The sequence below is a fragment of the Hemitrygon akajei genome, chromosome 10, assembly GCF_048418815.1.
Source record: "Hemitrygon akajei chromosome 10, sHemAka1.3, whole genome shotgun sequence".
Lineage (NCBI taxonomy): Eukaryota > Metazoa > Chordata > Chondrichthyes > Myliobatiformes > Dasyatidae > Hemitrygon > Hemitrygon akajei.
In genome coordinates, this window is record NC_133133.1 from 54,918,038 (window position 1) to 54,929,670 (window position 11,633).

Sequence of the window (11,633 nt, forward strand, 5' to 3'; positions counted from 1 at the left end):
AAAGATCTGTTTTTAAGAGCTTTCTGTACAAACCAATACAGGTGGCCATGGAATAGATGCATGTTAGTATGAGACATACATCACTGACCGGGTTATATTGAAGATACTTATTTATATTAATAACATCCTGATAATCGGATTTAGAATAACTCAGATAGTTACAAAATGTTAAATTTCACCCACAAATACCCGTTGTAATTAAGTGCAAGGCATCGGGAAGTAAGCAATGTGATTATAGTTGAGGAGTGAAATGGACCACCAGATCCTCTCAGACTTTGTATTTCGATGCGGATTAACCAGATATAGATGCTCAGCCGGGTAGATATATAGGAATAATAACAACGTGTTTCTTCAAAAAGACGGTTTAGGCGGAAAGCATGTGAACAAGGCGGAATTCGATGCGATTTTTATACAACTGAGCCCACATGTATAATTTAAAGACAGACAAAAGCATTAGCTGTGTCTTTCTTGCCGTCATATTTGCAAACATGTCCCTGGCTCGGCGGTCACAGCAGCGCACCCGGCACTGGGGAGCTGCACGCACATTAGCGAGGAGTGCGATGACTGGGAACTGAACAGGGCTGAATTTGTATTCCCTCAGAGATTCCGTTTCAATCTCCTTCGTGAATAGCAAAAAAAAATAATCTTAATTATATGTCTAATTAGCCGCTTGTCATTTTCGGCTATGCAATCTATTAATCTCCGACATTTTACTCCCATTAATGATTTACAAAAGTGGATAGGGGTAAAATAATTCCGAATATTACTGCGTTACTGATCAACGCCGTGCCACAGCTCCGAAGGTACCTTGTTAGTAATTCAAGATGGAGAAGCAGTAAACAGAAGGATTAAGGATGATAATGGGAATTATCCCCGCACTTAGTCCCTGCGGCCCGGTACACTAGGAACTTCGAAGGTGAACACTTTCGGAGAGTTTAAATCCTTGCTCAAATCTGAGTCTGCAAACAGTAGCGAAAAAAGGGGGCAGGAGAGCGGGGAAGAAAGAGACTGTTTTATAGATGTATTCGGAATGGCCAGTCATGTGATCTAAGATGACCTTAAAGTGATTTTACTCCTTGTTGATGTTTAAATCCGTTTTGAACCAAATCCAATCACGATGCTGAAACAGACTTTCCAGATAAAGTATACTTTTGTTCCACTTCAACGAAGATTTTATATGGAAAAGCTTATGAAGTGAATTGCATCTCCACTAATGATCTGTAGCCTTTGCCATTATGAGTTATCCGCCACTTGTTTCTGCCGGATGAAGGCTAGTGTTTTTGAACGAGCCATTTTAAGCCAGGGCACAAAATCCGGCAAATGAAATATTAAAAGGATGTAAAAACTTATTTCGGATATAAAACCATCCCTGGAGAGCTATATGGTAGCATCGCTTTAGATATTGCTGAACTGTTCGACTAAATACTTTACAGTATATTGGTTTACACACAACAATCAGGGGCTACGTTTTAACGTCTGGGCTGTCTTACTTTAAGCGGTGATGAAATTGCCGTCCAACATGTTACTGTCACGTGTGCGAGACTAAACTATAAAAAAGACCATGAAAGAATAAAAAGTTTATCAATGGAAACAAAATATACTAAAGTAGTTGATGTGGCCCGAAGACATTTCTCTTCTAATGGTTACAGGAGCACTTGGGAGCTCCACAGCAGGAGGGATGGAGAAGGAAAATTATATTTCTCCACTGATTTATGGCGTCCAAGATACTGTATAAGATTGTAAGAAATGTAACAATATTTATCAACATGCGTTCGAGTCTTCGGTTTGCAGCATTAATAATGCTGTTGTTAATTGTCAGGAACATCGAGCACTAAAAATCTGAAGTTCTCAAATCGCCAATTCGGGGAATGGTAATTATTATTAATGAAAATCGTTGTGATTCAGACGTGCAACAAGCGCTTGGTGCATCAGCGGTCCCTGTCAAAACAAACGCAGCCAGCCCCAACAAACAGAAATAAAACCGAATGAACCATTCATGAACAAGTTTAAAGTGGCGCTTTAACTAAAGCTTTGGGTTCATCCACAGTTACTTGATACGATGAACCACGAGGGGTTATTATCTTTCCGTTTACCAAAAATCAATAGTATCATAACAGCCAGAATTCATTATTCATTTATGATAGGCTTTACAAGATGAGACCAGCTAGCCAACAAGTGTTAGTTGATAAATTGAATATAGCCGGATACAGCTTGTAAAGATGATACACTGCAGATGGTAACAAAAAATCCATAACCTTACAAGTACCTTTAGCCTAAAGATATAAAACATTATAAAAAATGATATAAAGTACCTAGATCTTTCCCACCCACCATCATCCAGCACCTCTCATTCGAATTCTCACATAGAAGATTTAAGATGGGTCTTGTTCTTTCCCAAACATCATACTGAAGTCATCGCATTTCAAGGTAAGTGGTTGTGTATTGAAAAGTTAAGCGCCTATTATCTAATGAAGTGCCGTAGTGCCATGTAAGAGCACTTCTGGCGTTTACTCAAAGCTGCAGCAAGTGGATTGGTTGGTGAAGTTCGTTCTCATTTAATTTAATCTTTCTTTTGCTAAAAAGCATCAAATCATATTGCCTTCTTGATGATGGATATCGATACTCTTAGAACTAACATGTAGGTATAACCAGTATCAGTTTAATTAATTAAAAGATTAATTCGCTGCACCTGACACCTGAGGTGAAGGTCCGTCCAGTTTTGAACCTGGAACTCCGCCGCCTCTCTAGTTCCCCTCGCTTCCTCCTTTTCATTCTTTTATGGTTAATTTACAATTTGTCTCGGTGTGAGGAAGTGGCAGTAAATACGAAAGCCTGCGTATTTCTTGGTAAAAAAGGGGTATCACTTGTGAACTTCACGAAATTTAAAGCGGTAGCTAACTTATTTTTTTTAACACGGAGTTAACTTAAATCAGCAAGGGCGTAACGAAACAATGTCCATTGTAACAATTGATCTTTTGCAATACTTAGGCCTTAACTCAGCAGGATTCATAAAGAATCAGATGTGAGCTAAAACAGGGAAACAACATTCCATCGCTTATGACGATGTTTTAATCGTCATCAATAATTCACCGATACCATTTCAGAAGTTCTCCAAACTGGTACAGGAATTTTTAAATATTTTCGTCTCTTAAGGAAAATTGCGCAGCGTCGTGGATATAATAAGGCGACAACTGCCATGGAGATTTTAATCGTATTTTCCCCCCAGCGAAATAATACGTTTGGCCAAAAGGAGGATTTTAGACTAAACCTGGAAAGGAGGTGCACAATCCAGTGCTCACTCTGGACCCCAACCCATTCCAATCCTCTGAGGTCGAGATGTTGTCAGATAAATGATAATCTCCCTTGACATAAATTAATAGTAATTTATTTCCTACGTGAAGGCAAAATACCCATGCATTAGACGAAAACCAACATGGGGACAATTTCTTCCTGAAAAATTAATCTTGCAGTCAGTATTCCCACTTGGCTAACAACACAGCGATCGAACCGAGCAAAAATTTGTTCCAGACGTATTTGCTGATATACTCGCTCGCTTTCGTTTCTCTGGAGGGTTCATCCTGTACTTCACCATCCCGCTAAAAAAGATTCACTGAGTGAGTTCGAATCTAACAACATCAGAAGTTATAACTGCCTTATACATTAAACATACAGCACCTTAAATGGATTTCACTTCCTCAAATTATTTTACTCTGAAAATATTGAAAACAAAACGTTAGAGGGAAGGGGCGAAAACAGTGTTTAATAGAAAATGGTGTTTAATTTGCAGTTTGTATACTAATGACGGAGGTGTTTGCAATGAGGTCATGCTGTATTTACATTTTACACAACATACAATTCAGGACGCCATTCTTTCGTTTTGCAGCGTGCGTGGTTTTATTGAAAACTTCGAAGAGTCACATCTGGTTAAAAATCACACATACAATCAACAAAGTAAACTAAATAACGGCAGTTGAGATCGGAGTCAAACATGGGGAAAGGTGAACCGACAGACTTCGGTGCAAACAGGCGAGTCCATCAGCCATCCGGACAGAGGAGGCGAGAAGGGCCCACACTTGCTCTCACATGCACTCTCTGGGAAACAGGTCCTCGCGATGGCCCTCCGACTCACTAAGATTTAGAGAATGGATTTCGCACAGCAAATGAAACATAAGCAGCAAACGACGCGAAAACGTCTGACAGTGATCGCACTCTGACTGTACTTGGCCTCTCATTTATAACTTTCCATATGTAACAATTCCCAATCGTTTCAAGCTATTCTATTGTACCACGACACGTTGTCTTAAAGTAATTTTGATTGTCAAGGCATTATGATTCCCCTTTCATTCCGAATAAATAAATTTATGATTGAGATAAATAGGATTCGGGAGGGGAGAGTGAGAACGTCGTGAAAACCCTCGGGGTGGGTGAGGTAGGAAACCATTCGTAAACAGTTATTGCAAAACATTTAAACTTATTTTTTATTTTTGTTATTAATATGGTTAAAGCGACATTCACTAAACTGAAATGATGTATAAATCATGCAGAGACAGATTTGTGGACCATACGGGGTGAGGGGGGTACAATAGAATTATTGCGACCCGATTTTACAGGTCTGATTCTTTCTGCTGTTTTTAACTGAATGAAATCGACAGCGGTATATTTCATAACCGAGCCCAGTACCGTGCCCACTTCAGCTGCAGATATACATCGCCGGATCAATGAACTACACCAGTTTGTGAATAAAGGTTAAACGCACAATTCATTCATTGACTTTGTACAGCCTTTTACAGTAGAAAAGCAAACAGGATATTTTTTTCACAAGAATGTGATTAAACATTATTCAAGTCTCGTTGAGATTATTTTGTTACAGTATGTCTGCCAAATAAGTTAACGACGTCTCATCTAAACCAAGACACAAAGCTTGCTTCTCTCAAACCCGTACAAAATATACACAATTCAAACTCATTCTTCAGAGATATACTTCCGGCTGGATGTCCTTGCCATTGCTTCCATTTGTAGGGCAAAGCTTAACCAAGGAATCAAAATGTATTAAATCCTGGTCCACGTCGTCTCAGTTGGATAGAGCAGTGTGCAGATTGTCTTAATGTGTGGCGGAAAATTTCATTCGTTTTTGTTTCTGTCTCTGATTGCAAAACCACACTCTCACCACATTCTTTTTCAGGTCCAATTTCTCTGCGATTGCCGCGATCTTCTCGGATGAAGGACGAGGCTGAACGGCGAAATAAGCTTCTAAGGATCGCTTTTCCGGCGCAGCGATAGAGGTACGTTTACGCTTCCTGTCCCCTCCGTTAAAGAGCTCGGGCTTGGTCATTTTCTCTCTCTGCGCCCTCTCAGCTTCATCCAACCAGGCCTCCAGAATAGGCTTAAGCGCAATCATGTTATTATGCGAGAGAGTTAAGGATTCAAACCTGCAGATAGTGCTTTGACTTAAACAACCCACACCAGGGATCTTCAGGTTGGCCAAGGCCGACCCAACATCGGCTTGCGTCACTCCAAGTTTGATCCTTCTCTGCTTGAACCTCTCTGCGAAGGACTCCAGCTCCCTTGGATCTGCCTCTCCCTCATTGCTTCCAAGGCCGATATGGGCAGACAAGGCGTGGGAATGGGAAATGTTCATAGGCTGGTGGTGATGAGGGTGATGTGACATGTGGTTCATGCCAGGCATGTGCGCATGGGGATGTGATGGCGTGGACCCCACATCGGGCCCTGTCATCCCACTCAGGGACAGACCAGGGTTCAGGTGCTCCAGGAGGTCTCCTTCCAGCCCCTGGGCAGACTGATGGTGATGGTGGTGGTGGGGATGGGAGGTCAGCACCGATGGATGGGGTAGATGTACAGAAGATGAGGTAGGAGTGCACGACACGCTGCTCATTGTATGGTAGGTAACATCTGGCTTAAAGGGATGGTTTTTCTGCGATACAATATCCACGGCTGCCAGTGCTTCGGCTCGGGACAGCAAAGTTTCATCAAGTCCGGCGAAAATATTGCTTTGCAGCTACAAATAAAATCAAAAAAGAGAGATCATGTTATTGTCAAGATCGCAGTCAGCGGAGAGAACAATGCTGTAACTTAATGCTGGAGTCTTTGGGAACTCGCCAGCGAAATAGAAACCTCACTCTAAACCCAGGAGTTCCAGCGACATACTCTCAGCCTTCATAATTATCGCTGCCTTCTTGACATTCTGCAGTTGACGGGTCTTTTTAAATGCATCCACAACAGCAACATTCAGTCGATCTCTCTCTCTTTCTTTCTCTCTCTCTCTCTCTCTCTCTCTCTCTCTCTCTCTCTCTCTCTCTCTCTCTCTCTCTCTCACACACACACACACACACACACACACACACACACACACACACACACACACAAATAATTTAAAGAAAATGAATGAACTCGACACGAGGATCCGTTGAAACTCAGTACCAGTTGGCAAGGGTATTTTATGCAACTCGCAAAATGGTAAAAGTAATGAAAGGCGATGCAATCATAAATCGCATCATCGCGCACCGAATGTACATTTGGTTGGATACGCACAATCTAGAATGCCCTGGATTCAAATAACTTTTCTAATCATTAATTTTGGACACTTGGTCCCCTGCTTCAGAGGTTATTTTAAATATGAATTTGAGAATAGCAACCCTGCCCGCAAGAGTGCCAAAAAGATATCTTACCCATCACCAGTCGCCTCCTTATAAATAACAATATACAGAAAATTCTTCACATGATCCGACAAATTGACAGAGTTCCAGGTAGTAAATGTAATCAATTAAAAAAATATCTTTCCAACCTAGCGTAGTAAATGGGCAATTTTCCCCGAGGCGGTCAGCTGGAAGGACTAGCCGGACTTACCGGTGGGGTGGGCAAACAGGCTCTCCGGATGGCCTCTGTGCTTGAGTGCAGAGTCGTGTATTTGGGCTCATGTAGGATGGGGTGCATGCCGAAAGGCTGCTTGCTATTCATGGACATCATGTCTGCAAATGGGTCATGTGCAGGTGAGTGCTGAACTAGCGCTGTCCCGACCACACTCCATCCGCTTGTCGCTGAGTTATACCCACGCCAGCTGCTGGACACGCCACCTGGGCCGCCCCTCGGCCCCGATCATTGGTACGCGGCTTTCCGATCGGCGGGCAGTCGGGTGGACCCGCCCATCCAGTCTCTTCATTGGCTCAGGCTGGCTCGGGTCCCGTCTTCCAGCGATTTCTTGCTCCTGGATGAAAATTGACGAACGTCAGTTCTGACAGAGGGAGTAGCAAAATCCTGTTTTACTGGGAATGTATTGCGGAAACTTACTGTTTGTTCCAAACACTCAAAGTGCAGATTCACGTTTGCTGTTGACTTAGGTAAAGTATTAACATTCCCGAACTACAGTAACTGCAATCTGTTAAAACACACACATAAATAAAAACTTACTTCTTGGTGCTAAAATGTCTTAGTTCTGATTATCCTCTTAATAGGAGGGAAAAACCCTTTAACTGACTTTTGAAATTTGAACACGGAAGATTTTAGCATCCCCTCCATTGAAAACTGACCAGCCAGAGATCATTTTTTGGCGATCTAGCCGATTTGATAGGGCTATTTAGAGTATTGTTCGTATTTTCTTTAGAAAAGGACGGGGATAGTAATTGGATTACAATAATCATTGCGACTCAGAGAAGGGGTGAGAGTACTAACATGGATTTTGTTAATTTAAAAACCACATGCACTCGTGAAATACAAACTTCTACAGGCAAGTCAAGAACTATGAGGAATGATTAGAGAGACAATAATGGTAACAAAAACCCGAACAGAAAATATGGGCTTTCAATAGCGATCCCGGCATTGCTGGAGAAAGAATTCCCGAGGCTTTGGCTAAAGCCCCTTCGCCCCAGTTGTGGAGTAAAAGAAGAGATGTCTACAAGAGCAACATTCAAAAGTATTGAGGGAAGCGGGTAGACATAAGCTGCACCAGGTGAAGGAATGTTGTGGCGCAGAAGTGTAGAGAGATTTCATGAAGATTTTGAAATCAATCTGGAAAAGTTAAGAGTTGGTCCATGTTGATCAGAAAGGTTGAAAGCAGCGTTGAAAAAAATAGGTGGTTAGTCAAACGTTTCATCCTTTTGAATTGATTTAAATCTCCAGCTACTTACTTTGGTCATCCGGGTGATAGTTCTAAGCTCCGAGAAAGGTTGGATCCTCACAAAAGCAGCGGAAGAATTTAAATTCAGTCTGTCAAGTAAATCTGAAATTTAAAAATAAGTTAATACTAATGATGGACAGTGAAACTGCTGAATATTTGTAAATACCCAGTTGACCTTCGGAGAAGGTAATCTACTCACTTTATCCTGTCTGTCCTCGCTCTGATATCACCACAGTAATGAGATTGACGCTCAACAGGGAGTTGAGGATGGGTAGCAAATGCTGCTTTTCAAGTGATGAATAATACAAATGATGTGGAATTCTGGTATCTTGGCAAATATTCTCCAAACATTGCAATCTAAGGAGATTAACATTTTCCTTACCCCTTTTATTGACTAGGATTGTACTTTACAGGCAGGGATTATAGTTTAAAGTTTTCCACTCTCTGAACATTTTCTTAATGCATTTGGGATTTGCTGGGAGATCTGATAACATACTATGTAAAAGCAAATTGTTTTGTTTTATAACAGTAGCAGTATGTTTATTTATAAAGAATACTTTTTTCCTTAGAGCCTTTAAAGCTTTGCAAAGTATCTCCTTGAATGTCTAAGTATCTGATCAATAATAATTTAATCTCTGAGCACTTAAAACTAATATTTAATAATTATTAATTGTTTCCTTGTTTAAAGTGCATACTGTGAGAATACTGAAATCTACTCAATTTTCCATTATATTGTATGCAGTATATTCAAGGCACTATTCCCTCTAGGATATGCAGGTGTACAGCCACACAGTAACTGAAATGTTTCTGTGCACGTGCCTTTGTCGCCAGACAGCTGGAATTGGACGCAGTTAGAAAAAGTTTATGAAACATGAAAGATTTTTTTGTTGTACTGTATTTCATTATACCATGCAATTAATAAATAAAATCAGAAGTATGTGTTTTTTTTATTTTCATTCTAAATATTCCTAGTATGGAAACTACAAAAAAAATTTAAAGAGCCAGAAAGTTTTCAGGTTGTGTAAGAATTTCCTGTTCAGAACAATGATTGGTCCAAGCAGCAGTGAGAAGAATTAGAGGGAATGTTGATTCAAGGACAACATCAGTAGCCCACACTTAATTGCCTTTGGAAAGATGGTGATTCTTTTTTTGGAACTGCTTTATTTTATCAGACCATTTGAAGAGGATCTAAGTATCAGAACCAATAAGTCACATATAGATCAGAGCAGTAATTTTTCTTTATTAAAAGTCATCAGTGAAGGGAGAAGGATTTCTTTTATAGCAATATGTAGGCTCATAGTCAGTATTATTGATAACATATCAATCCAAATTAGTCTAAATTAATTCTAGCAACCGGGTTTACATTTCCAACAGCAATAATGAGATTTGAACTCATGTTACCAGATTACTTACCCAGACCTTTGAAAATCCTATCCAATATCTTAAAATTAGTAATATCAAGATGTGATTTTTTTTTAGTGAAATCACTAGGTGCAGATATTCATGCTGAAATCTACTCTGGACTTAATAGTGAGCAGGAATTTGATACAAATGTGACAAAGCATTTTGTCACATCTGAGATATGGGTCACATTTTATCACTGGAAATCCTTTGTGGATTGACTTAAGAATTGACCAAATAAATGTGCCATTACAACTCAGGCAAAATCAAAAAAAGGTTATTTAATCATCGTGTTTTTTTCAAGTCTATCACTTCATACTTCACATTGATTTTAAAATACAAATAGATCTGGGTAATGTAGAAATCCCAGTACTGTGTTGCATTGAATTGCATAAGATGTTTTTGATATGCTCAATAAATATCCAATCATCTGTATTGTAACAAGCTTTTATGACTTATGTGCCCTTGATAAAGACTAATATGAGGTAATATCTGCAAGTAGTTGATGAGCCAGTGTAGATGGAACTTAAATCAGGCAACCAATCATACTTTACTGTGTCTGGAAGCACTTAAAAACCCATCATACAGGGATCCTTGGCCTACATCAAAATAATATTGAGACATTGTATACAAGATGAAGTGTATGGATAATTTTACCTTGACTCTAAGTTGTATTAACAGAATTAGCAGGGCTCAATGATGTGTTTTAATCCATGTACTGTCACCATACAAAACAGCACTTCTGGAAGAGTGCAAGAAGCCATTGGGAGATTATTTTATTACTTTGCCTTTTTTGAGAATAATGATATTTATTACATACTTCTCGGGATCTGTTTCAAAATCATTGTTGATTGTAAATAATGATGTTGTGTGAAATGGAACACAAGTTGTTCAATTATAGTGAATAAGATATTCCAGAATATTGGAAAACATTTTTAAAAGCATAGTCTGGCAATTTGAATGTCACCTGAAAGGCTATGTTTTATCAGGAAGAAAAAGCTGCTGATGCTAGAATTCTGAAATAAAACCAAAATAAAACCAGAAATTATTGGAATTTTTTCAGCTGCTCAGGCAGAATCTGTGGAAATAAACAGAGAGTTAAAGATCTATGTTGATGTCATTTTTATCAGAAGTGATAAAATTTACAGATGGACTTGTTTTACACTGCAGAGATAAGGTGAAAGTGGATAAGTGAAAGACAGAACAAAACGATAACTTTGTGATAGGTTGGAAGACAAGAGGGACTAAATATCAAAAAGCATTATGGTGTAAGGTGAAAGGTGGTGATAATAGGTCAAAAAATGAATGAGAGGTAGCTTGTAGAAGGTGTAAATGGATGAAGCAGAATAAGTATCTGAAATTATCAGATAAATGCAAGGTGAATGGTGGAAATCTGAAATATAATTGCTGACTGTGCTGCTTATCCAAGCTCACTGCTAAATCCAGAAATTTGTAACATGCCTCACTGGAAGGTGTGGTCCTCTTTCATGAGCCTATGGAAAAGTACAGGAAGCAGAGAAGTCATATTGGGTGGTAAGGAGAGTTAAAGTGACAGGCCTCTGGATCATTCTTGCAGACTGAATGGAAGAGTTCTGCAGATTATATCCCAAACATTTGGAAAACAAGGTCTGAGAGAAATACTGATGTCACATAAACAGTAGTACAATAATAACAGGGCACTGTATATGCATTTTGGTATTGTCATAATGAAACAACAGTTTGCAATTAATCAAAGAACCATACCAGTAACAAAACTTACTCCATTCATATTTCAGTGGTGACCATGCATGTAAGTACAGACATTACAATTTTTTCTCATAAACTGTTTTTCAATTATTTGGCCTTATTTCTAAGAGCATTTCATTACTAAGCTGTATGTAACTCCAGATTTTCTTTAAACTTTACTCATCGACACAAGGGAAAATATATGACTGATTTCTCATGCCATACCTTTGCTATCATGCAATTTCTCCCAAAGAGCAATTTGCAGAATTTTCCATCAATTCTACTATTTTCAAGTGGATTCCTGAAACATGAGGCATCAAGGCACCATGCATATGGCTGTACTCTTGCCATATTTATTGTTTTTTTTATTTTTCTG

The 11,633-nt window shown here is 39.4% G+C and overlaps 1 protein-coding gene across 1 annotated transcript; it reads right to left on the reverse strand.

The window, feature by feature from the left end:
- Positions 1-3,890: 3,890 nt before the first annotated feature.
- On the reverse strand, positions 3,891-7,044 carry pou4f4 (POU class 4 homeobox 4). Its single transcript, XM_073057647.1, has 2 exons — positions 6,865-7,044; positions 3,891-6,016 (listed from the first exon to the last, which is right to left on the reverse strand). Exons 1-2 carry the CDS (start codon positions 6,982-6,984, stop codon positions 5,102-5,104), a joined length of 1,035 nt encoding a protein of 344 aa, XP_072913748.1. The 5' UTR covers positions 6,985-7,044; the 3' UTR covers positions 3,891-5,101.
- Between the last annotated feature and the right edge of the window lie 4,589 nt (positions 7,045-11,633).